The sequence below is a fragment of the Jaculus jaculus genome, chromosome 8 (assembly GCF_020740685.1).
Source record: "Jaculus jaculus isolate mJacJac1 chromosome 8, mJacJac1.mat.Y.cur, whole genome shotgun sequence".
Taxonomy (NCBI): Eukaryota; Metazoa; Chordata; class Mammalia; order Rodentia; family Dipodidae; genus Jaculus; species Jaculus jaculus.
The window spans coordinates 52,601,458-52,628,658 of NC_059109.1; the positions used below are offsets into that span (position 1 = coordinate 52,601,458).

The window sequence follows — 27,201 nt, forward strand, 5'->3', positions numbered from 1 at the left end:
ATTTAGGAGACTTGGCATGGTTTCAGATGATTGCAGAAATTAGTGTGTTCTGCTGTTTCTTGTTACATGGTACTCTGTATGCTGGAATGCATATTTGTTCTTAGAAAAGCATACTGTGAGAGTAACCCTTGTTTCCTGCTAGCAGGGCACAAGGCATAAGAATGACCTGGCTTGGTGTCAGGACAGCTTATGACAGCCCTGGCTTATGACTTATTTTAGCTATAGCTTTATCACTTGCAGGGTAGTATTATCTAAGTTGTTAAACTTTTATATTTCAGTTTCCCCATTTGTACAGGAATTAAGTAATATTTGTCACAGGAATTTTGTTAGGATAAGAGAAAACAGTAACAAAGATGGCCGATTTTTGTCTTTTATTGCTATTATTATTGTTGCATTATTTTTAAAACAGGTCTTATGTAGCCAAGTTTGCCTGAAACTCACTAATAGTTGTAGTAGTCACATGTGCTTTGAATACTTGTTTCCCATCTGGTGCTGGCTTTGGAAGGTAGAATCTTGCTGGAGGAGTTGCATCACAGAATTGGGGAGGGGGTGTGAGCTTGAGGTTTATTAGCCAGATGCATGGTATAGTACTCAGTTCCTTTCTGCTGCAGTGTTTTGCTTCTGTGATGAAACTTCCCCTCATGACTGTAAGCTGAAATAAACCTTATCCACCCACCAGCCACTTTGGGTTGGGTGTTTTGTCACAGCTGCAAGAAGGTAACTACAGTAGTCAAGGCTGGCCTTGGACTCTTGATCCTCCTGCCTGCCCCTCACCGAAGTGCTGGGATTAGAGGCTGGCATCACCATATCCAGCTTGGTATTATTTTATCATTGCTATTCATAGCCTTAAGTTTTTTTAACTTATTTTTCATACTAATTTGTAATTATGAAATCCTAGCCTGTTTGCTTACCTCAGAGTTTGCCATTAATAAATCCATTAGTTTTTCTTTTCTCCTACAGTGGGAGTCTAATGCAAGGTCCCATGTATGCTAGGTAAAACCCCACTTGCACTCAGCAATGTCTTATAAAAATATCTGTGGACCAGAAAGATGGCTCAGCAATTAAAAGCTCTTGTTTGAAAGCTTGCCAACTGTGATGGTTTGATTCAGGTGTCCCCCATAAACTTAGGTGTTCTGAATGCTAGGTTCCCAGCTGATGAAGATTTGGGAATTAACGCCTCTTGGAGGGAGTGTATTAGTGGGGGCGGGCTTATGGGTATTAAAGCCAGTTTCCCCTTGCCAGTGTTTGGTACATCCTCCTGTTGCTATGGTCCACCTTCTGTTGGCCAGGGGATGATGTCTACCGTCTGCTCATGCTATCATTTTCCCCTGCCATCATGGAGCTTCCCCTCGAGCCTATGAGCCAAAATAAATCTCTTTTTCCCAGAAGCTGCTTTTGGTTGGGTGATTTCTATCAGCAATGCGAACCGGACTGCAACAGTAAAGTGGTACCGAGGAGTGGGGTTGCTGCTAGACACCCGACTGTGTGGCTTTGGCCTTTTGGAGCTTATTTTCAAGAGGAATGTGGGAGGATTTGAAACTTTGGCCTAAGAGATGCCTTGCAGTGCTGTAAGTACAGTTTGATGGACTATTCTGGTCTGAGCTGCAAGACCTGAATGCAGTAAAACTATGGACTGTGAGGTTTGGCTTATGAGGGTGAGAAAGAGCTGTGCTTGGACTGGGCTAGCAGTTTGTGTGAGAAGCTTGCTCTTATGCCAGTGTCCTGAGAAGTTGTGCCGGGTTGCTTTGCGTAGAAATGAAGTGGTGTGAGCAGAGGGATAGGGCACAGAAAGAAAAATCTTTGGGTGAACTGTTGCCCGTTCAGATGCAACTGAGAGGTTACAACCTTTGAGAATGGGCTAGATGACCTGCACTGCACAAGAAGAATGTAGACTCTTTTGAAGGGGCCTGAGTGCTTAAGGAGTCCTGTTCTTCAAAGTCTGCTTTAATCCCCCCTGGATTAACAAATTGGCACCCTACCTGGTATTGTGGAGTATAAGAAATGCTGGAAAGAGGGTCATTGAGTTTGCAACACGGTCTTTTGGAAATGGCCATCATGGGCAGTGTGAAGCAGGTTTGCTGGTTGCCTGCATAGAGACCCCATGGGGCCATGAAGATGAACCGTGGCTTGCAGTGGAGATGCTGGGACCATGAGATGGCTGCTGAGGAGCTGCCGGCCCTGATGAAATTTTCCAGGACCGTGAGTAGCCTAGCTGGAGGGGCAGAATTGGAATACCAGAGACTTGTTGCTGGTTAGAATTATGGACTTGGAGATTTGTCACTGGCTGGAGTTGCTGGACTTGAAGCTACAGTTTTATATTTGCCCTGGTTGTTTTAAATCTTGTATTGGTTGAATGTTTCTTTGCTATGCCCAATGCCATCTTTTGCAGTGTGAATACTTATTCTGTGCCATTATGGGGTTTTGAGGTTATTTTTTGGTATTATGGCTCCGTTAAAAGATCTTGGACTATGGGGATGTTTGAACATCATTGGGATTGATAAAAACTATGGAGACTTTTAAAGTCAGACTGAGTGCATTGTATTTTACATCATGTATGGATATCAGTTTATGGGGGCCAGGGGCGGAATGTGGTGGTTTGATTCAGATGTCCCCCATAAACTTAGGTGTTCTGAATGCTAGGTTACCAGCTGATGGAGATTTGGGAATTAATGCCTCTTGGAGGGAGTGTATTGGTGGGGGCAGGCTTATGGGTATTAAAGCCAGTTTCCCCTTGCCAGTGTTTGGCATACCCTCCTGTTGCTGTGGTCCACCTTCTGTTGGCCAGGGGGTGATGTCCACCCTCTGCTCATGCCATCGTTTTTCCCTGCCATCGTGGAGCTTCCCCTCGAGCCTGTAAGCCAAAATAAATCTCTTTTTCCCAGAAGCTACTTTTGGTTGGGTGATTTCTACCAGCAATGTGAACCAGACTACAACACCAACCCAAGTTTGATTACCCAGCCCTCATATAAAATTGAATACAAAGTAGGCTCATGCATCTCTAATACCAATGCGTCTTTGGCAGTGGGAGGCAGAACTGGGAGAATCTGGAAGTTTGCAGGCATGCAAGCTCCCGAGCATCCAGTGGCAAATTAAGTGAATAAATAGTACATAAACTGGGCTTGGTATACCACAAATAATTCCTACAACTGGAACATAGAGGCAGGAAGATCAGAAGTTCAAGATCATTCTTAGCTTCTTAAAAAAAAAATAACTAGCTGGTCATGGTGGCTCAAGTCTATAATCTCAGTACTTAGGTAGCTGAAGCAAGCAGATGAAATCACTAGTAGTTCAAGGTAGCCTGGTGTACATCAGGAGTTCAGGACAGCAAATAAAAAATAAATAAATGAGGATTCCCTGTCTAGAGGTTGTGATGTATAACATATCAGAAAAAAAAAAAAGTGTAGATTATAAGAAAGAAATAAGTTGAAGCCATGTTTCAAAGACCTGTGTTACAAGTATTTTGTCAGTTTGTAAGACATAAGTCTAAAATAGCCACTAGTTTGGTTCTTTTGTTTGTTTTATTTGAGAGCGACAGAGAGAAAGAGGCCGAGAGAGAGAGAGAGAGGGAGAGGGAGAGGGAGAGGGAGAGGGAGAGAGGGGGAGGGGGAGGGGGAGGGGGAGGGGGGAGGGGGAGAGGGGGAGAGAATAGGTGTGCCAGGGCCTCCAGACACTGAAAACAAATACCAGATGCAGGCGTCCCCTTGTGCATCTTGCTAACGTGGGTCCAGGGGAATCAAGCCTCGAACTGGAGTCCTTAGGCCTCACAGGCAAGCACTTAACCACTAAGCCATCTCTCCAGCCCTTGTCTGGTTCTTGAAAGATCTCTGAGTTGTGTGCAGTTACTTGGGCCAGTGGTTCAGGATCCTGTCATGAGACAGGTGGACGGAAAAAAAAAATTGAGTCACACATATTTTCCTTAGCAACAAATGAGATGTGGTGAGTAGGGGACAGTGAAGCATACCAAATAGGTGATGTCAGTCAGAAGATAGCATGGCACAGAATCTCAGTGTTCCAGCTAGGCCTCTGAGATGTGGCTTTTTCAGTATATGGAAAAGGGGTCTAGAATTTATGTGGAAGGGAAAGTAGACTATGATGAATTCATGGTTAAAAATAATGTGAGGCAACAAGCAACAGTGATCATAACTGATAACATGTTTCTGAGTGACCAGACAAAAGGAAAGGAATAGAACAGATGATTCTTCTTTGACTATTATTTAGTACAGTCTCCTTCTACAAATCATGTGTAGTCTATAGTTTCTAAAGGTAAATATTAAAATGCTTTTCTATATCTAGAAAAAAAGCCAACTTGTTAACGATGAGAAATGTATTTTTCTTTCACATAAATGTATTTTCATTTATATATACATATGTATATACTGTATCAGTTTCATACAAAACCTGGTAATGTTTCCTTCCTTCCTTCCTTTCTTCTTTCCTTTTTTTCTTCCTTCCTTCCTTCTTTCCATTCATTCCTTGTCTGTTTATATCCCTTTAAGTTGATTTTTGGCTCATAGTTTTAGACACCTGGCTTACCAGGATGGTGATAAAGCCATCTGCTTCTTTGGCTTTACCTCTAGCCTGTCTACAAGCCACTTGTTACATAAGGAAAAGCAAGGTCACTACATATCATTTTTAGTCATAGAAGTTACTTCAGTTAGAGGAAAGTAGTAAAGTGGGCTATGTAGTCATAGAACAAAGATGACATTTTAATTCTCATAACTTGGAAAAGTTATTTAACTTCTTTGGCTCCAGGGTTTTATCTATAAGTCAGATACTAAAGAGACAATAGCGAAGTGGTCAAAAACATAAATTCTTGAGCCTCATTCAGCTTTGGCTGGAGAGATGGCTTACTGGTTAAGTGCTTGCCTGTGAAGCCTAAGAACCCCGTTAGGATCGATTCCCCAGGACCCACGTAAGCCAGATGCACAAGGGGGCACATGCATCTGGAGTTCGTTTGCAGTGGCTGGAAGCCCTGGCACACCCATTCTCTCTTTCTCTCTCTCTCTCCCTCTCCCTCTTTCCCTCTCTCCTTCTTTCTCTGTTTGTTGCTCTAAAATAAATAAATAAAAATTTAAAAAAAAATTTAAAAACCTTAAGATCCAAGGAAATTCTTGACTCTGTGCCTCATTTCTTTACTCATGAAATGGAAAGAATATTTTCCTGATAGTGTTGTTATAATGACTAAATGAATATCAGGATGAGGCCTAGTATATAGAAGGCATTCAATGCAAGTTATTACGTATGAAAGGAGATAATTACTATGAAGAATTGTTGGGAGAAATACTAAAATTATGACTCTAAAGTCTCTGCCACAAAGTTCAAGCATGTATCAGGGAATAATTACTTGTCAGGATTAAAGCCTTTTCATGTGTTGAGTATGGCTGCCTCATTACTTAGGGGATACCACAGCATGTAGGATGACTACTCAGCTCTGTCAGCTTGTTTTGAATTGTATATTCTTTTCACACCTGTTTCTTTCGTCAGCATGCTTTCCTTGCTTTTGCCTTTTTCACTGTTTTCCCTGTGGATTTTTTTTCTTCTCTTTCCACACCCCCCCCCACATAAACTGTATCAGAAGCACAGATTAGTTTTTCATTCTGGGACTATTTCATCTCAGATACTTGTTATAGTCCTAAAGCATGAAGGACAAAAAAGTGACTTTGCAAGGTTGTTAGTGACAGCTGGGACTGGAGTTCATTTCTTTTGATTAACAATTAGGTTTTTTTTTTTTTTTTCACAATATAAGATGTAGTTTAAAAACAAATAGGTTGCCAGGCATGGTGTGGTGACTCACACCATTAATCCCAGCACTGAGGAGTCAGAGGTAAGAGGTAGGAGGACTACTGTGAGTTTGAGGCCTGCCAGAGACTACATAATGAATTCTAGGCTAGAAGGAGACCCTATCTTGAAAAACCAAAACCAAACAAACAAAACAAATAGGCAACTTTACCACTTACTACTTTTTAAATTGTTTTTCAAGGTTTAGAGAGATTTTATTAAATTATAGATAGAAGTTAGAGAAGTGATGAGAAGATACAAAGAAGACATGTTATATTTTATTTACTTATTTTTATTTGACAGCAAGAAAGCGACATAGAGGGACGGAGGGAGGGAGAATGGGGAGTGTGCCAGGGCCTCTAGCCATTGCAAACTAACTCCAGACACATGTGCCACCTTCTGCATCTGACTTTACGTGGGTACTGAGGAATCAAACGTGGGTCCTTAGACTTTGCAGGCAGACATTTTCAGCACTAAGCATTTTTTATTATTTTTTGAGACAGGGTTCTAGTGTATCTTGGTCTAGTCTCATACTAGGAAGCAAGTGTCTTTAGTCACTGAGCTATCTCCCCAGCCTCAAACTTGATGTGAAGCATAGGCTGGCCCCAAACTCACAATTTTCCCATCTCAGCTTCCCATATGCTGAAATTTCAGGTGTACACTACCATGGCTAGCTTAGTATTTATGTATATCCATTGTGCTCAGCAGTGGTTTTCATCATGATATTTTTGCTCAAATATGTCTTGCTCTTTGACCAAATTCACCCCATTACCTTCGGCCTTCTTCCCAGTTGTTTTTTACTTTTCTCAAATCTCTAAGACTTATTTTCTTCTAAAAGTAAATTTATAGGGTAAGTTGAATCATTAAAATGATTAGCCCTAGCATAAATTTTAGTTCAGCAACAGACATTATTTATATTTGTTTTATACAACTCTGTGAAATAAAATTTGTTGTTGTGACAAAATACCTGACAAAGGCAACTAAGGAAGGACAGGTCTATTTTGGCTTATAGGTGAGGTAGTCTTCATGGCAGGGAAGGCATGCAAGCAAGAATAGGAGACAAGTTGGTCATGTGTGTCACATTCAGGAAGCAGAGTGAGGTGACTGTTAGTACTCAGCCCTCCTCATCCTTTTTCTTCAGTTCTAGACTCCAGCCATGGACTGGTATACACATTTAGGTTGAATCTTCCTGCCTCTATTAAACCAATCTGGAGGCTCCCTCACAGCATGAGTAGAGGCTTGTCACGTCTGTAATTTCAGATCCTGTTAAATTTAATTTATTACAATTAATTTATTAATTTATTACAATATTAACCATAACATGTTAATATAACATGTTCAAAACTATAACAATTACTTATTTTGTGACAGTCCAGGTAGTTTCTCATTTTTTCCACACTATCTTAACTCAGGCCATTTAATTATTTAGCCCTTAATGAAGGTATAGGACCATTTAATTAGCCCTTAATGGAGGCCCAGAGCAGGATTTAGAATAGGCAAAACTCCCATTGTAGTTTTGTTTTTAACGGTTACCTTCAGTGGTTAAAAGCATTTCTTTTCAGATAGTCACAATGCATTAAGTATAAATGAAATGCATGTTAATTTTGTTTTATATAATCAACTGTTTACTCTGTTCAAATTTAGCACTATGCTAGAAGACCATCAGAACTTTTGAGAAAAGACAACTGCTGTGTCCTAAAAGAAAAGAGGCCTGAACAGATGGAGTCAGTCAGGCTGGGAAATTCTAAGGGCCAGCCTGGGAAGAGTCTCTTGTCCAGTGTGTTCTGGAATGGCTAAATACCAGAACAGAGATCCTGAGGTTAGGCTACTATTTAGGTCAGTGCTAGCATTTCATAGGTACTTGTGAACTTTTCCTTTTCCTTTTATTCAAGGTAGCTTCTCATTCTAGCTCAGGCTGACCTGAAACTCACTTTTTGGTCCCAGGCTGGCCTTGAAATCACAGCAGTATGCCTACCTCAACTTCCCAAATGCTGGGATTAAAGGCATGTGTCACCTTGCCCAACTCTCCTTAATTATTATATCAATATTAACTGAAAGTTGATGATAGGGGAGGGGAAGGGTGGGGGCTTATAGCTGAGAAGTTGCCTCTCAGTGGTTAAATATGCTTGCTTGCAAAACCTTCCTGCCCATACTCAATTCCCAAGTCATCTACGTAAGCCGGATGCAAAAAGTGGCAGAGGTATTTGTTATTTATTTGCTTCAGCAAGAGGCCCTGGTTCATGTACAAGTAACACACACATAAATAAATTAAAAAATGAAAAATTGACAGCCATAAAACAAGAATACATCTGATTACCTTCCTGCCCAATTGTTGAGTTATATGGAAAACCTTTAAAAGATTCAGAAGTATGATCACTAGTGTTTAGTGGTACATTTAAAAATAAATAACATTTATTAAAATTTTGGTTATATAGTTGTCAGATCTGATCTAGTCTGTTACTTTCTTTTATATGTTTATCCACACATATACATATTTTCTGACACAAGTCCAGACTGTCTTCCCCTTATAACATACACTACATTAACAACTTACATTCCCTTGAAATAGTTTTTTTTTTAATTTTTTTAAATTTATTTATTTGAGAGCGACAGACACAGAGAGAAAGACAGATAGAGGAAGAAAGAGAGAGAATGGGCGCGCCAGGGCTTCCAGCCTCTGCAAACGAACTCCAGACACGTGCGCCCCCTTGTGCATCTGGCTAACGTGGGACCTGGGGAACCAAGCCTCAAACCGGGGTCCTTAGGCTTCACAGGCAAGCGCTTAGCCACTAAGCCATCTCTCCAGCCCTCGAAATAGTTTTTAACTTCAAACACAGTTGTCAGTCTTTATCATTAAGTTCTCTAGTATGCTTTCGCCACATATTCTTGCATCATGGTATTCAGCTACTGTGCTGTCTCACAAATGTTTCTATCTCAACAGGAAATTGATACCACACTTTCTCTTATTTGTAATTGCTTCTTCCTACCATTTTGTCCTTGTAAAACCATGACTTATTAGTTAAGAGAAACTGCTCTTTTTTTTAGTTTTTGAGGTTGTGTCTCACTCTAGTTCAGGCTGACCTAGAATTTATTCTCAGGGTGGCCTGTAACTTAACAGCGATCCTCCTACCTCTGCCTCCCAAGTGCTGGGATTAAAGGTATGCACCACCACGCCAGGCTAAAACTGCTAATTTTTTACTTTACTAGTCCACAGTTTCTTCTCACCTGCCCTTTCCTCCGTCCTTTAATCTATTTTTAGAGAAAGCTTACAGTTTAATATTTAATTCTCTGATGTATAAAGCATGAGATTAGGTCAGAGACTTCTGGGATTTTGTCTTTAAAGATCTCTCTTTCTTCCTCTCTTCTCCTCTCCTTTCTTTCTCCCTATGTCGATTCCTCTTCTCTCTCAACCTCAGTTCTTGGTAGCACTATAGCAGGCGTTTTGTAAAAATGTAAAGGAATAACAGGTACAGAGGTAGTAACAAATCCTTAAATCCAAGATGGATGTTGATTTTGGAGATAAGAGTTTTTAGCAGTGAAAAAATAAAAAGCCTTTCTGAGTGATTTAAGGCAACTATTTTCTGTGCAGTGGAATTTTAGGGTGAGAGGTCATGGAAGACTGGTAGATACTCTGTGGTCATTTGTTCAAAAGTGTAAAAAAATTGTTCTTTGTGTCAAGTTATATATTCATTTAATGTACTAGAATTGGTCTCAGAGTTGGAAATTGTTCTCATTGGCACTTGTGTCAAATAAGTAGGCTTTGAGGAAAGAGGAGGATGGGGAAGTGAGTAGACTAATGGAAGGTATATAAAAAGTATATCATTATTAATATCTAAGGGAGAGAAGAAAAATAACCGGTAATTATGTTTTTAGAGTCATAGAGAAGTCTAGTTTGAACAGCTTTCTCAACTAATGCCATAATTTAACTGATGAGTGACAGAGTGGTGGCATTCAACTTGCAGTTTTATTTGGCTCTACCTTCCACATTCTTTCTTTTCAGGAAATGCCCAGACTTGTAGCCTCTAGTGACAGCAAGGCAGTTAAATAATCTGGAATATGAATGTGGTTTTGCTTTACATCCTAGCAGCTATAAAGTCACTGAAGAAAACTCCAGATTCTTTCTTTCTTAAAGAAAAATTAGCTTCCTTACATTTCTTTTTTGATATAACTCTGAGTTAAAGTTTTAATGTAGGGATTATTTAATTCCTATCCTTTATCTTCTTTGAGAATGTAGAAGCTTTTTATAACTGTAAAAAGAGTTACAATTCCCTTGACTTACTGCCAATAGCTTAGAGTGATGCCAAAATTTATGTGTGGGAAAGTTGATTTCAATGAGGGTAATTTAGCTGAAGTTTACTCTTAAGAAACTAGTGTTTTGCTGCCAACCAGTTACTTGCATTTCTAAAACATAACTTATATTTTCATCAGTGCTTTTCTTTCATCATAGACATCAGTGCTGTTGTCACTAATGGTATATGCCCTATGAAGGAAACTATATTCTTGTTTAATTTAGCTTTGCTCTGTTTTAAGATAATGGATTTGGGTGTTTCTATTGACTGTTACCTTTTGTTTCAATAAAATCCACAGGAAATAAATCAACAACTAGAAAAAAGAAAAGAAATGGAAGAGCGTGAAAAAAGAAAGATAATCGCTGAGGAAAAGCATAAGGAATGGGTTCAGAAAAAGAACAAACAGGTAAAAACTGTCTATTGACATCTTATAAAGTCTTTCCTTCCATCCCTGTGTCCTAGGTGGTCTCCCCTCCCCTCCCCTCCCCTCTCCTCTCCTCTCCTCCCCTCCCCTCCCCTCCCCTCCCCCCCTCCTCTCCTCTCCTCCCCTCCCCTCCCCTCCCCCCTCTCTTCTCCTCTCCTCCTTCTTTCCTTCCTTTCCTTTTTTAGAAGTAGGGTCTCGCTCTAGCCCAGGCTGACCTGGAAATCACTAAATAATTGTCTCAGGGTGGCCTCAAACTCACAGTGATCCTCCTACCTTGGCCTCCCAAGTGCTAGAATTAAAGACATACACCACTATGCCTGGAGGGTTTTTTCTTTCCTGCTTTTATTGATTTGGTTTTCCTTTCCCATTACCAAGTCTGTCTCAGGACTTCTGCCATCTTCTTCCTGTGGCTTCCACTAGGATCTTTTGGTAGTCATAAGCTCTGTATCTGTCTTCATACCAGAGGTTTTGGAGTCTGGAGTTTCATCCATAGGTTGGCAGGTGCCTCCAACTTGAACATCTAAGGCGACCCATTTTTTTGCCCATTAGCCCTTCATAGAACCTTCCTTTAAGCACCTTATTTCTGCTACTGCTTCTGTCTTAGTCATTAAGGCATTATCAGAATTATTCTCTTGTTCCTAAACACTTCCTTTTTCATATAATTGCAGCTTTGTGATCACTTCTGAAAACACACATCACATCTTTCAGCTTTCTGTTTCCTGCCCTGCCCTGGAATAGGAGTCCAAGAAAGACAGGAGCTTTCTTCTGTTCAGTTCTCTAGCAGCTTAGTCCTACATGTGAGGAAAACCAGAAATCTTCACTGAATGAAGAGATCTTCCTTGTGTCCCTGCCCAATTAACCTTGCTGGAAGTCATTCCATAATTCAAGAAAGATTTTTCATGTCTCCCTGTCTTCTAAATGAGGTTTTTACAACTTAGTCTGATTGGTTAAAAAATACTCCACTCTACTCTTTGAGCCAAATTTCCCTTTCAGTGTGTCTTTATCTACTCTGTCCTTACTGAAATTCTTTTGGAAGCACACAAAAGATAATCATGGCCTATCTTCTTGGAGTACCTGTTTTACTGGAAAGTTTTTAGAGGGAAATATATATATATTCCCCTTTTTTTCTATTAAACTAAGCACAAGATATGTAATGGAGTAGAACATAAATGCTATTTTTATTACTTTCTGTACTAAGGATTGAATTTAATAAGGTCTTGCATGTGCAAGGAAAGTACTTTTACCACAAATCTGTATTCACCACCCTAAATTTTCTTGTTATTTTCAGGATATGTAGGTTTTTGTAGAAATTTTGAACTTTTGGTCTGTCTAGTCCCTAGGAACATGTATCCCTGAGACATTTTAAAGATGAATTACTTCTTATGGTTCCTTGTTTTCATATGTGGTGTTTTATCAAGGGGGATTCTTCACTCTGCTTTGGTTTTTACTGTCTGTGTCAGGCTTTCCCATGTGAAATGTTCTTTGTCCATACGTTAGAGATTCTTTCCTGTAAATCTTTGAACACTTTATGGTACTTTGCCATATATTCCCATATATATGAAACAAAAACTAACCTACCGGTTTTGTATTTTATATATATGCCTCACTTCCCTTGCAATGTTAAGATCTTTTAAAGCATGACTTATTTTTGTACATTATAAATAGTAAGCATTTGTTAATTGAGTGAATGAATGTTTGCTTGCTTGCTTTTCCTTTCTCCCCCGCCCCCCAGTGGTAGTTGATCATTCCCAGGGCTTCATATATGCTGTCTTGGTTCTCCTTGTATTTTCTTCTTTATCATTTTTATAATAAAATCAACTGTGGCTCCAGGAATTGAACTCTGAGTCTTCTGTGTGCTAGACTAGCACTGTACCACTGAGCTGTAAACTCACCCCTTATTTTTGGTGTGTGTTGGCATACACATTAGAACATTTTAAAATAATGGGACTGGGTATGTAGCTCAGTAGTACGTACCTGCATGAGCAGCCCTGAGTTCAATCCCTAGCACCAGAAAAAAAAAAAAAAAGAACATAAATGCTTATTCTGTTGCTAATTTTTATCTTCCATTGTGATTTTTATATATTTAGGTATAGCTTTTATTGCTGAAATCTATTTTTTTATTGACAGTTTCCATACTTACAGACAATAAGCCATGTTATTTCCCTCCCCCTCACCCAGTTTCCCCTTCACAGATCTACACTCCATCATATCCCTTTCTTCTCTTTATTAGTCTCTTTTATTTTGATGTCATCATATCTTCCTTCTATTATGAGGGTCTTGTGAAGATAGTGCTAGGCACTGCAAGGTCATGAATAACGAGGCCAATTTCTGTCTGGTCGATCGCATTGCAGCAGTCCTACCCTTCCCTTCCTTCACTTCTTACATTGTTTCCGCCACCTCTTCCACAATGGACCCTGAGCTTTAGAAGGTGCTTAGAGATGTTTCAGTGATGAACATTAAGTAAAATGCTTACAGAGCAGTTTGGTGAACATAATATATTCATTTAACCAGTCAAGAGCAGGCATTATACTCCTGATGTTCAAGACCTTCCCCACCATAGGCTTTTGATTAGGTTTTCAGTACCAGCCATGTATTCCCTCCCAAAGAGCGGGTTTCTAGTCCTGTTAGAGAGCAGTTGGTTTCCCCCATAACAGACATGCCACTGTTGCACCCATTGGCCCATTTGGCCTGGCTGGCCAAATTTAAGGCTTGCAGTGTCCACTGTTTTCACCACTGATGGCTTCTGTCTGCCATAAGGTTGCATGTGGTGCAGCTTTTTCCAGTTTTCTACAGCTGGGCTGCCAGGAGGAGGCTTTGAACTCAGCCCCACTTTTTTTTTTTAAATTTTAGATTTTTTTTGTTCATTTCTATTTATTTATTTGAGAGTGACAGACAGAGAGAGAAAGAGGCAGATAGAGAAAGAGAGAATGGGCATGCCAGGGCCTTCAGCCACTGCAAACAAACTCCAGACGCGTGTGCCCTCTTGCGTATCTGGCTAACGTGGGTTCTGGGGAATTGAGCCTCGAACCGGGGTCCTTAGGCTTCACAAGCAAGTGATTAACCACTAAGCCATCTCTCCAGCCCTCAGCCCCACTTTGATGAAGTCTAATATTTTGAACTTAGACGCATGTTTAAAGTACAAGTGAAAGTTTTGAATATTTATAGTTACATCTGTTAAATTTAATGTTCAGTTATATCACTAAGAAGAACATGTAAATTCAGTAAGTTAAAAGTGGCAGAATCTTCTTCACACAGGTGTTAGAAGAAGAAAACTAGAAGAGTGTTTTTCTTCTGCACTTTAGAAATCAGTATTTATGGGCTTGCTTGCTTATGACAAGATAATATAGCAATATATTACAATAATATAACTATCATAATATATCAAGAATGAGTTCTTTATAAATAAGTGCCCAAATTCAAACAAGTTTGTGTGACCATTACAGAAGTTTACATGATGCCTTTTTGAAGTTTATGACTATAAATCAAGGTAGTTATACATGTGCAGAATGGCATGCTTTCTCTTCTAAATGCTTCTCTTAATCTTCTAACTCCAGTAAGTTAATTATACCATGCCAGTTACACATAACTGTTGTATAAGAATGTAAAATAAGCTGGGCATGGTGGTGCATGCCTTTAATCCCAGGTAGGAGGATTGCTGTGAGTTCAAGGCCACCCTGAGACTACATAGAGAATTCCAGGTCAGCCTGAGCTAAAGTGAGACAGTACCTCGAAAAATAAAGAAAGAAAGAATGTAAGATACTGCTGAGGGCTCAATGATGTATTTGTTGTTTTAATTAATGACAATAGGTCTAATCTTATTATTTGAAGGCATATATATTTTGTGTGTGTGTTTGTGTGCGAAGGAAGTGGCTTGCTCTGATACAAATCATTAACTATTGAAGGCAAGATTCCAGAAGGTGAGGGTAGTTCAAAAATGAGTCCTGGAAAATTAAATTTACCTACTCTGCAGCACTCTTGTGTCTGTTAAGGAATAATTGATTCCTCTATTGCTTTTTTCTTAAAAACTATCAGATTTCTTCTTTTAGCTTTCCTTAACTGACCTCTATGTGGAAGGACTGCTCTACTGCTTCTCTTCCTGCCTGGCATTTGTTTTTCTTCCCTGTTGACATTTCATGGTGTGTGGTCTTCTGTTGTCTCGCTCACTCACATGTGAGCTCTCTCTGGGGCTGCTGTTTTCTCTGTCATTTTCACTGTGTTCTATCAAAAAGAATCAGACAAGAATTTATGTGTCTGCTGACTGAATTAGTTTCTTATGACTGCAGTTTGTGAACCCCTTACAAAAATGGGTTTGTTTCATCTGGGACTTTTATATTTGTGTTGTCAAACTAATTTTGTAGATTTGATTGTATAGCATTAATACATATTTTATACTGAAAAGGCTTGCAAAGTTAATTAAAAATAAAATGAGTTTTAATTCTCAAAACACAACTGATATTCTTATGTACAATGCTAATGTCAAGCAGCAGGGTCCATGACTCTATAGTCAGTATACCATTCAAGCTTTCAGCAGATGTTTACTCGGCTTTTTCTGGGTGACAACAGGCAGTGTTAGAGGAACCAAACTACAAAGTGAGAGGCACCAAGTAGCTCTGTGTTGTTTCCTTTAGTTGTGAGAAGCACAGGGCACACTGAGGTCTGTGCAGTGCAGAACCTGAAGAGACTAAAGCCCTTAGAGGTGGCGTCTAGAGATGTGCTGTTCTGTTCTTCTAACTAAAGGCATCCTGTTATCTCTTCAGTTTAAATCCCAGTTTTAAAGGTGTATCTGCCTATTTATTAGCGCTTTCTCTCTCTTTTGAGGTAGGGTCTCACTCTAGCCCCGGCTGACCTGGAATTCACTATGGAGTCTCAGGGTGGCTTCGAACTCATGGCAATCCTCTTACCTCTGCCTCCCCAGTGCTGGGATTAAAGGCGTGCACCACCACACCCTGCATTAGGTCTTTTTTTATAAGCATGCTTTGTACAAAGGACTGGATTTCACTGTGAAATTTTTATACATTACCGACTCTTACCTCTCTCCTGTTTTATTTGTAATTTCATTGAGCTGTAATTTATAAATATATGTGTCTATGTTAAGTTTATGAGACATGATAAACTTACATACCTGTGTAACTAACCAGTACCATAGTTAGGATAAAAAGAAAAAAGAAGCCGGGCATGGTAGCGCACGCCTTTAATCCCAGTACTTGGGAGGCAGAGGTAGGAGGATTGCCATGAGTTCGAGGCCATCCTGAGACTCCATAGTGAATTCCAGATCAGCCGGGGCTAGAGTGAGACCCTACCTCGAAAAACCAAAAAGAAAAAGAAAAGAAAGAAAGAAAAAGAAAATCAATACAAGAGTTTACACTCTTGCATTTAACAGAAATAAAACTCTAGAAAAGGCATATTTATAGAACTGAAAAATACTGATTTCCTAGGAGCTGGGACTGGTTTGAGGTAAGAAGTGAGCACTGAATGCAAAAATGGCACAGGGGAAGGTTCTGGGGTGTTGAAAATATTCTCTCTTAACTGTGATATACAGTTACACCAGTATGGAAGTTTATCAAGCTTCATAAACTTAACATGAACACATCCGGGCCTCCTGCCACTGCTGACTTACTCCAGACATATGTGATACATTGTATATTTGTCTTTATGTGGGTACTGTGGAATTGAACCAGGCCTGTAGGCTTGCAAACAAGTGCCTTTAACCACTGAGTCATCTCCCCAGTCCCTGCTTACAAATTTTAATATTGTTTCTTTGCTTTATAATTTTTACATCTTGGCAATAATATGGCTTGAAGAGGTCCTGTTTCTTTTGCTATGTATTGCACAGTATGTGTGGTGTGTCTTTGTGGTATATGCACCTGTGTATGCAGATGTGCATGTGCCACGGCCAGAACAGAGCACTGGATGTCCTCCTCTGTTGCTTATCCATGCATCTCCTTGACATACGGTGTCTCTTTGAACCTGGGGCTGCAGTTTTGAGAGCCCCAGCTATTTATGTGGGTGCTGAGAAATCGATTGTAGATGCTTACAGAGCAAGCACTCTTCTTAACTGCAGATCCGTCTTCTCAGCACAAACATTCTGTTATTGTGATGTCTGTTTGGTGTTCTAAGTGCTTCTGGGTTTGGGTGTCCATTTCTTTCTCTAGTTGAGGGAACACTACTACTGTGATTGCAGTGAATATATTTCTTTTTTAAATATTTTTATTTATTTGACAGATAAAGAGATGGGGTCGGGGAGAGAGAGAGAATGGGCGTGCCAGGGCCTCCATCCACTGCAGATGAACTCCAGATGCATGTGCCCCATTGTGCATCTGGCTAACGTGGGTCTTGGGAAATTGAAACTTGGTCCTTTGGCTTTTCAGGTAAACGCCTTAACTGCTAAGCCATCCTCCAACCCAAGATTATATTTCTTTAGCGGCTTTTTGTCTTCTGTCGTGTAGGTTCTGAGATCTGCTGTCTTGACTATAGCCCAGAGTTCTTGAAGCTTGAGGTCATGCTAGTTGATTTTTCCTTTTTGACAGTGGAATATTGTGTTTTATTGTCCCTGTTAGGATTGTGCTGCATCTCTGATGTTCTTCCTTGGCTGACTATAGGGGATTCTTTCCACCATGCTTTTATTTGATTCATTGAGGTTTTCATTTTCCTCATTTCGACTTGTGTTTAATCTCAGTGTCCTTCCTGTGACTTCTTTGTCTGTCTTGCTGACTTGCTCATCACTGTGGTCACTTTGTCAAAACTCTGTGATTCTAACTTTTCTCTCCAGGTCCTGGATTGAGTTGTTCTGTCTGTGTGTGTTCTATTTACTGATCATTTGTAACAGTAAACTTTTGAAATCTTCATGTGGCATTTTGCCTGTTTTGTATCCTTGAGTGGTTGAAAAAGTTTGCTTCCTTTGGAGGAGTCTCATTTCCTTGCTTCTTGATGGTTCCTGTGTTTTCTCTGTTGCAGTTTGGGTGTCTGTTATTGATAGGCTTAACCCCCCCCCCCCGGGGGGGAGCGTGGACACAAAACAGACTGTTGTAATAGCAGCAAACACCTAACTATGAATGACTTAGAAATATACTTGAAATAGATTAAAACCCAACTACTACATCACAAATTACCATAAAAAGAAGGCAAACTACTGTAGAATGTGCTATGCACTTAAAAATTACTTATAGATTGGGCTGAAGTGATAGCTTAGTGGTTGAGGTGCTTGCCTACAAAGCCAAAGGACCCAGGTATGATTTCCCAGGACCCACATAAGCCAGATGAACAAGGTGGTGCATGTGTCTGGAGTTCACTTGCCGTGGCCGGAGACCTTGGTGCACCCATTCTTTCTCTCTCTTTCCCTGCTTCTTTCTGTCTCTCAAATAAATAAATAAAAATATTTTTTAAAATTACTTATGGTAAGTATGGAAATGGTAAATGAATGGGATGTAAGGAGAATGGAAGAAAAGGAAAAGTGGAGAAGTAGCAAGATTAAATGAAAGAAAGAAAAAAGGAGTGTAGTGGAGAAATATAGAGGGAAAAATAGAGGGAAAGGGAAAATGCCAGGAGGTTACAAATGAATGAGAAACTTAAAAGAATGAAAGATGAAAAAGTTCAAACAAAATTTGATAAATGTAAGAAGGGGAATAAATAGGAGAAAAAAAAACATGAAAGCTTTAAAAAAAAAACTATGGCAAAAGTCAAATGACTACTAAAAGTAGAAAAGGAAGATAAGGGGGCAACCAAGACAAGTCATAAATAAGAAAATAATAACTAAGGAAAAGAAACATTGCCCAATAATGAAATTACATAAATAAAACTAGATAAATGTATGAAAGGGAAAACAAATAAAAACATTTAAAAATACAAAACGCATCTTGCTAGAGTGTAGTAGAAAGAAATATAAAGGATCAAGAAAGAAAGATTTTTAGGAAAGATAGTGTTGGAGCCTCTCCCTTCTGGGTCCTGGAAAATGGTCAGTTATATTTATGTATGGAATAGTGTGAGGGTCGCTGAGTCTGTGTTGGACAAAAGTCCACTATATTGAGGATATCTTCACTGTGTGCATTCTCCTTTTTAGTTACCAGGGGCCTCTTGACCACACTTAGGCTGGCAGTCAGTGGGTATGCAGGTTCTCTCTTGTACCCCCAGATCAGACCTCCTCGTACCCCCAGATCAGACCTCCTGCAGTGGCTAGTATCCTAGTAGGGGTGCGTGGTCTCCTAAGTGTGCTGGGAGTATGAGGAGCAACCACAGCTCTGAAACCTGTGCAGCTGGAGGAGGTGTTCAATGTTATTGAGTTGTCAGAATGAAAGGATTCCATTGCATGGCTGTTGACTGTTTAGCAAGAAAGAAATACAGCCACTTGAGGATGTCAGGCTCTGACTCCTTTTCCTGAACAACACTAGGCTTATACTAATGCTCATTAGTTGGGTGGGAGTTTATGGAAAGTGATCTACAAGATTCTTTCAAAGTGAATTTCTGTACTTGGCTCTTATTTCTTTGCTCCATGAAGGGTAAGGTGGCATTTGTATTACATACCTTTAATTCTAAACCTTTGCTAAAGAGAATGAGCTATGTGTCACAGAAAAAAAAAATGAAGTTATAGTTTGTATTAAGGATCCACAATATTTTTAATAGATGTTCAATGGTAAATATGTTAGTCTTTTCTCACTCTACAGTCTGTGAAGTGATCCAATCTCACTATTAGAATGCACAAGCAGCCATAAACAGTACATTGGTAAACAAATGGCTATGGCCACATTTCAGTGAAATTTATGTACAAATACAGGAACTATGTCTATTCTCTTCCCCTTTCCTCTCCTCCCAAGGATCTCATTTTTTAGCCCAGGCTGGCCTCAAATTCAAGGCAACCCTCCTGCCTTAGCCTTCAAAGTTCTGGGATTACTGGTTGAGTCCCCATGCCTGGCTAGCGACTTCCAATCTATGTAAGAATTATAAAGCCAAATACTTGTTTTTACCCTTACATGCAGTACTAATAGGCCTTGTGTACTTTTTCTTTGTAGCTCACTAAGGGTGATCATTTGTCTTAGTGTTTTGTTGGTCACCTGTCTGGGAAATGTGCATACATGTAATTTGTATTTTCAGTGCAGGTGAACATCCACAAAGCAGACTAAATTTTGGTTAGTCCAATACAGGGAAAGTTGTATTCATTAATTCAGCAGTTCTTTCCTGAACCCTACTGTTTACTCAGCACTGCCCCAAGCTCTGAGTCTACTTTTGTGAGCAGGGTTTTTAACTCATGGTCTCATGAAACTTATATCCAAGGGGGACAATTCTTGTTGAATTGGTGATTACATATATGTAATTTTCATGAAAGATGTGTGGCAGCTACTATGATACCATTTATTGTAAGAAATAATTTGAGTTTAGGAAATTATTATACAGAAAGCCTTCTTTCTACAAGGAATAATACAGTTATTTCAATTAAAATTCCTGCATTTTTACTTAAGGAAAGGAAAGAAAGAGAACAAAAAATTAATAAGGCAATGGAGGAAAAAGCAGCAAAGAAACAGGAGAAAGAATATTTGCAAGAAAAAGCAAAAGAAAAATATCAAGAATGGTTAAAGAAAAAAAATGCTGAAGAATATGAGAAGAAAAAGAGAGAGAAGGTATTTTTATAAAAATAACCAGTCAGAATGCATGCTTTGGTGTTTATGTGTGTTTGGGGGGGGGGGCAATTACAATTAAAAACTGATCCTATTTTAAGATAAAACACATGAAGCTATCCTTATTTCTGTTATTTTATATTTAAACTCCAAAGTAAACATGTAATTGTGATTTTCTTGAGTTGACAATTATTAATAAGCCTGTTGATTTTTTTTCAGTCACTTTCATAATTCTTTTTGTTATTGCTATTGTAAGGTATAGCAGCTGTTCGGTTTGTTGTTGTTCAGTGTAGACTCCTGAGTATCATGTCCTGATCATGTTTACGTTTGCTCTCTAATTATCAAAATCAACTCAGCATTATGGCTGGCCAGTATGGAAAAAAAAGTGTGTGTGTGTGTGTGTGTGTGTGTGTGTATATATATACACACATATACATACATATATACATATATACATATATATATACACACATACATATATATATACATATACATATACATACATATGTGTGTGTATATTGAAATTTGAATGGACTGTTTAGTTACAAAACATCCCCCAAAATTCTTTGGTGTTGTAATTTTAAGGAAAAAGAGAAACAACGGCAAGCTGAATTACTGGAGAAAAAGGAAATAGCAGAAAGAAAGTTTAAGGAATGGTTGGAAAATGCAAAAAATAAGCCTCGTCCAGCTGCAAAGAGCTATGGCTATTCCAGTGGAAAGCTTACAGGTTGGTTTTATGTTTTGTGGCTTATATAAGTGTAGTTTGCAGAAGCAAATGTTGAACATACTGTTTGCTTTTACAGAAGTTGAAATGTATAAGAATTGGTTTTCTTTCAAATTACTATTTTCTGCAAGATTATAATATGCTCTATTGCTAAGGTAATACTGTAAATTTATTGTCATTTCCATAGGTCTTAATGTAAAAGATAATAGTGGAAAAACCGTAATCTTTTATTTACTTATTCACTTAGTTTTGGGTCATGCCTCAAGTTCATGATTCTTCTGCCTCAGCTTTCTGGGTACTGAGATTACAGGTGTACATTTTATTTTTCATTTATTTTTTGGGTTAATGTGCAAAGTAATGAGGTATATTTACACCATTCTCATACATGTGAGTTGTTATATATTCTTCTAATTTATCTTCCTGTCCTACTGTATTATCCTATGCTTCCTGACTCACTCTGGCTGGCTCCCCATTCCAAGTAGTCCCCTTTCTGCCTCCACGTCACTCATATTCCATTGCCCTCTTTCCCTCTCCCTTAACATGTCTTCCTTTTCTTTCACCATCACTTTTAATTTCATGACTTGTACATGCATACACACACACAACCTAGATTCTGCATATGACAGAAGGCATTGGCTTTCTGAAACATAATTTCTAGTTCAAACCATTTTCCTGCAAATAGCACAATTTCATTTTTCCTTATGATGGACTAAAATTCCCTCATGTGAATTTGTTATCCTGATGTCTAAGGATGTTCAACACTTGTTCTAGTATTTATTGACTATTTGTATTTCTTCTCTTGAGAACTGTCTCTTCTGTCAGTTAGTCCATTTATTGATGGGATAATTTGTTCCTCTGGTGTTTAATTTTTTTTGAAGTCCTTCATAGATTCTAGATATTAATCCTCTGCTTGAGGTTGGTAAAAATTTCCTGTTCTATAAGCTGTCTCTTTACTTGGATAGTTGTTTACTTTATATTCAGAACCTTTTTAATTTCATATAATCCCATTGGTCAATTTGGGGGGCTATTTTGTGTGTGTGTGTGTGTGTGTGTGTGTGTGTGCGCATGTGCGCACACACTGTTGGAGTTCTTTTCAGAAAGCCGTAGCCAATGCCTATATCCTGAACTTTTTTACCTATATTTTCCTCTACCACTTTCAAAGTTTCAGGTCTTACATTAAGGACTTCAATATGTTTTGAATTTACGTTGGTTTAGGATGAGATACAAGGTTCCAATTTCATTATTTTACACTTGGAAATAAACCATTTGTTAAAGAGGCTGCAAACTTGCATCTTAAAGGAATGATTTCTAATGTGAGGAAACAAATTCTCATGGCTGGCATAGCTGTTTATTATTGGCCACAGGTATTTAGCAGCTACAAGATTCTGGGTTCAATCCCTAGGACTACCAAAAAATTGTCTTACATTTCTGATAGGATAAAACCATAATCAGGATATATGTAAGGTGTTATTTTGGCTTTCCACCTTCTAAGCTTCAGTATGGCAGGGCTTCCAGTCAGCATCTTTGCCACATTCTTTTCAGGGTGGAACACTAGATGGTACAGGACCAAGCATAAAATCGGCTGGCTTTTAGGTTTGGCCTAATTGTAAATGGCTGTGCATGTTTTCATTGTGCTTCAACTTGAAAGCCCATACCTTGCTGACAGCTGCCTTCACTTGTTTTTTGAGTGATTTATTAAAAATTCTCCCATTGTGTTTTGTTCATACACTAGAACATACACCAGATTTTGTTTTGACCATTTTGGTGAATTGTGTATTGACATAACTATGCAGTCAAAGTGGATTGGCAATGTCTGAAAGACATATTCCTATTGCCATATGTTACAGAGTCATCCATTAGAGCTACCATTAGAGCATGGACATATATGCTCCTTTTCAGATATTTCTTGTTTGGAAAAAGGGAAATAATTATTTTAATGTAATGATTAGATCATAAATTAAAAATTCTTGAAAATAAATATACTGATTAGAAGTTAATTTTTTTGCTTTTTATTTATTTATTGTTTTTGCTTTTTCAAGGTAGGGTCTCAGGCTAACCTGGAATTCACTGTGTAGACTCAGGGTGGCCTCAAACTCTTAGTGATCCTACTACCTCTGCCTCCCGAGTGCTGGGATTACAGGGGTGCACCACCACGCCTGGCTTTTTGTTTGTTTGTTTGCATAAGTTTAATTCTAACAAGCAGTATATTTTTCTGTGAATATAGTACTTCCCTAGTCTTTATTCTCTTACCATTTTTTTTATATGTGTGTGAGAGAATTGGCATGCCAGGGCCTTAGCCATTGTAAATAGACTCCAGATGCATGTGCTACTTATTTTTGCATCTGGCTTATGTGGGTTCTGGGGAATCAAACCTGGGTCCTTAGGCTTCACAGGCAAGTGCCTTAACCACTAGCCATCTCTCCAGTCCTCTGCTCATATCATTTGAAGGAGTCTATGTCCATGCAATGAGCAAAAGCCTTAGAGATCACATTACATAATATTCTCTGGTGTTTTGATTCAGGATTCAGGTGCCCCCCATAAACTTAGGTGTTCTGAATGGTAGGTTCCCAGTTGATGGAGATTTGGAAATTAATGCCTCCTGGAGGCAGTATATTTTTAGGTCAGGTTTATGGATGTTATAGCCAGTTTCCCCTTGCTAGTGTTTAGCATCCTCTGTTGTTGCTATTGTCCACCTTATGTTTACCCTCTGCTCATGCCATATTTTCTCCTGCCTTAATGGAGCTTCCCTTCAAGTCTGTAAGCAAAAATAAACTCCTTTTTCCCAAAAGCTGTTCTTGGTCGAGTAATTTCTGCCGGCATTGTGAACCTGAATCCAACAGTAATGTTCGCACTAGGAGTGGGATTGCTGCTAGACACCTGACTGCGTGGCTTTGGCCTTTTGGAACTGCTTTTCAAGAGGAATGTGGAAGGGTTTGAAACCTTGACCTAAGAGATGCCTTGCAGTGCTGTAAGTACAGTTTGATGGACTATTCTTGTCAGAGCTGAAAGACCTGTGTGGTGGTTTCATTCAGGTGTCCCCTATAAACTTGGGTGTTCTGAATCCTAGGTTCCCAGCTGATAGGGGTTTGGGAATTAACGCCTCCAGGAGGAAGTGTATTGTTGGGGGTGGGCTTATGGGTGTTATAGCCAGATTCCCTATGCCAGTGTTTGGCACACTCTTCTGTTGTCCACCTGATATTAGCCAGAGGGTGATGTCCACCCTCTGCTCATGCCATCATTTTCCCTGCCATCATGGAGCTTCCCCCTTCAAGCCTGTAAGCCAAAATAAACCTCTTTTTTTTCCCACAAGCTGCTCTTGGTTTGGTGATTTCTACCAGCAATGCGAACCTGACTGCAACAACCTTAATGCAGTAAGAACTATGGACTGTGAGGTTTTGCATATGAGGTTGAGAAAGAACTTTGCTTGGACTGGGCTAGCAGTTTTTGTGAGAAGCCTGCTGTTATGCCTGTTTCCTGAGAAGTTGTGCAAGGTTGCTTTGCCTAGAAATGAACTGGTGTGAGCAGAGGGAGTTGTAACACAGGAGAAAAAAAAAAATCTTTGGGTGAACTGTTTCCCATTCAGCTACAATTGAGAGATTACAACTTTTGAGATTGGGCCAGTTGACCTGTATTGGGACAACAGGAAGAATGTAGGCTCTTTTGAAGGGGCCTGAGTGCTCAAGGAGTGTCCTCTTTTTCAAAGTCTGCTTTATTCCCCACTGGATTAACAGATTGACACCCCACCTGGTATTGTAGAGTGTAAGAATTGCAGGAAAGAGAGGGTCATTGAATTTGCAACACGGTCTTGTGTTTTGGATATGGTCATGGGCAGTGTGAAGCAGAATTGCCTGCATGGAGACTTGATGGAGCCACTAGGATAGACATGGGTTGCAGTGGAGACCCAGTGGAGATGCAGGGACCATAAGATGGTTGCTAAGGAGAGCTGCCAGCCCAGGTGAAGTTTTCTAGGACTGTGAGTAGCCTAGCTGGAGGGGTGGAATTGGAACTCCAGAGACTTGTTGCTGGTTAGAATTGTCGGACTTGGACCTACAGAGTTTGATGTTTGCCCTGGTTATTTAAAATCTTGTATTGGTTGAATATTTCTTTGCTATACCCAATGTCATCTTTTGCAGTTTGTTTATTCTGTGCCATTATGGGCTTGGGGGGGATTGTTTTGGCATTATGGCTCAGGTAAAAGACCTTGGATTATGGGGATGTTTGAACACCATTGGGATTGATAAAAATTTGGGGACTTTTAGCCGGGTGTGGGGGCACATGCCTTTAACCTCACCACTTGAGAGGCAGAGGTAGGAGGATTGTCGTGAGTTTGAGGCCACCCTAATAAAACATAGTAAATTCTCAGGTCAGCCTAAGCTAGAGTGAAACACTACCTCGAAAACCCAAAAAGAAAAAAAAAAAAGTTAATGGGGGATGGAGAGATGGCTTGGTGGTTAAGGCACTTGTCTGCAAAGCCAAAGGACCTTGGATCAATCCCCCAGGACCCATGTAAATCAGATGCACAAGGTGGAGTATGCATCTGGAGTTCATTTGCAGTGGCTGGAGGCTCTGGTACACCCATATTCTCTCTCTCTCTCTCTCTCCCTCTCCTCAAATAATTAAAATTAAATTTTTAAAAATTATGGGGCTTTTAAGGTTGGACTGAATGCATTGTATTTTATATCATATGGTTATTTTATGGGGGCCAGGGGCGGAATGTGGTGGTTTGATTCAGGTGTCCCCCATAAATTTAGGTCTTCTGAATGCTAAGTTTTGCCCAATGGAGATTTGGGGATTAATGCCTCCTGGTGGCATTATATTGTTGGGGGCGGGCTTATGGGTATTATAGCCAGTTTCCCCTTGCCAGTGTTTGGCACACTTTCCTGTTGCTATTGTCTATGTCTACCTTATGTTGGCCAGGGAGTGATGCTCACCCTCTGCTCATGCCATTGTTTCCCCCTACCATCATAGAGTTTCCCCTCGAGTCTGTAAGCCAAAATGAACCCTTTCTTCGTAAAAGCTGCTCTTGGTAGGGTGATTTCTGCCAACAGTGCAAACCTGACTGCAACATCTTCCTTCACACCATTTCTAGGTTGTCAGATGTCAGACTCTTTCATACACTTTGTGTGCGTCAGTAGAAGAATGCTCTGTAACTAGCAATAAAAATTATAGTAACATTGTGAAATGTTATTAATTTGAGTGAATATAATTTAGAATTTGGTTGTAAACAAGAATCTTGACTTATAGGTATTATGTAGTAAAGTTTTCTGTTAACTTTAGTCTAATATGGGAAAACCAGTGACACAATTAGTACTTTCCCAGACTGAATTAAGAACATAAATGTTTTGTTTAAAGGTTCTAAAATTTGTCCAGGAAAACTTCTGCAAGCATTTTTATTCATATAAGTTTTAACAGTATTGGGATTTTCAAAAGTATTTGTTTGTATTTGTTAACATATTTGCCTATATTTGAACAGTGTTATTTCTTTGAAATTATTGTTGTTGTTATTATTATTAGGTTTTTATTCAAGGTAGGGTCTCACTCCAGCCATACTCACCTGGAATTCACTATGTAGTCCCAGGCTGGCCTCAAACTCACAGTGATCTTCCTACCTTAATCTCCGGGGTGCTGGGATTAAAGGCATGTGCCACCATACCTGGCTTCTTTGAAATACTTTGAAGGTTTCAGGTTTTAAATTAGATAGCTTGATTTATCAGTATTATTTTGCTTTGTTAACACATTAACATTTTTCTAGGAATTAAAGGCAAGTGATTTCTTTGTTCTGATTTTTTTTGTTTCATTTTGCTTTTTTAATATACAGGCTTTTACAATGGAAATTGCTATCCAGAACCAGCCTTTTATAATCCAATTCCATGGAAGCCGATTCATATTCCCCCTTCTAAAGAAGTTAAGGACCTCCCAGGAAAGAAGAGCAAAAGACCTATGGCAAGTCAGCCACACAGGTCATCAGTTCTGGCAATCCATAAAGCCAGAGGCAACCTTGGGCTTGGAACTCTGTGTAGAATACAGAGATAGTAGATGGAGCTAGTTAATTTTCAAGTCAAAACCACTATTATTTTTTACCATGCACTCAGCAAGTCAACATTTGATGTGATCACCAGTTTCCTAATTTTATTGGAGTCCTTGGAGTTATCTGAGGATAGTTTCTATGTTTGAGTTTTTAATAAACCCTTCAAGGTTGATCTTGGCATATTGTTTTTCAGGATAAATGACTGAATATCTAACAGTTGTGCTTATGTTTAGTTTTTATTAAAACTATAATAGCAATAAAAGAGTTTTTCTTTGTTCTGTTGTATTCTATATTATTGGCTTGTGTTTATGTGTATAAGATTAATGTGTTCAAACAGGCATTTCAAATTACAT

General features: G+C 39.2%; 1 protein-coding gene and 1 pseudogene across 2 annotated transcripts in view; both read left to right on the plus strand.

Annotated features, from left to right (window-relative positions):
• Ccdc34 (coiled-coil domain containing 34) overlaps window positions 1-27,126 on the plus strand; it is a 31,999-nt gene extending 4,873 nt beyond the window's left edge. Inside the window, exons 3-6 of one of the 2 annotated variants that reach the window (XM_045156902.1) lie at window positions 10,366-10,473; window positions 19,941-20,099; window positions 20,682-20,823; window positions 26,639-27,126. In XM_045156902.1, coding sequence (XP_045012837.1) covers window positions 10,366-10,473; window positions 19,941-20,099; window positions 20,682-20,823; window positions 26,639-26,853 — 624 coding nt within the window. In that variant the 3' untranslated portion in view covers window positions 26,854-27,126. Of the gene's footprint in view, window positions 1-10,365; window positions 10,474-19,940; window positions 20,112-20,681; window positions 20,824-26,638 lie in introns of those variants that run through there. The other variant, XM_004660721.2, reaches the window with a different exon arrangement.
• LOC101602611 lies at window positions 3,432-4,187 on the plus strand (annotated as a pseudogene).
• Window positions 27,127-27,201: the final 75 nt, after the last annotated feature.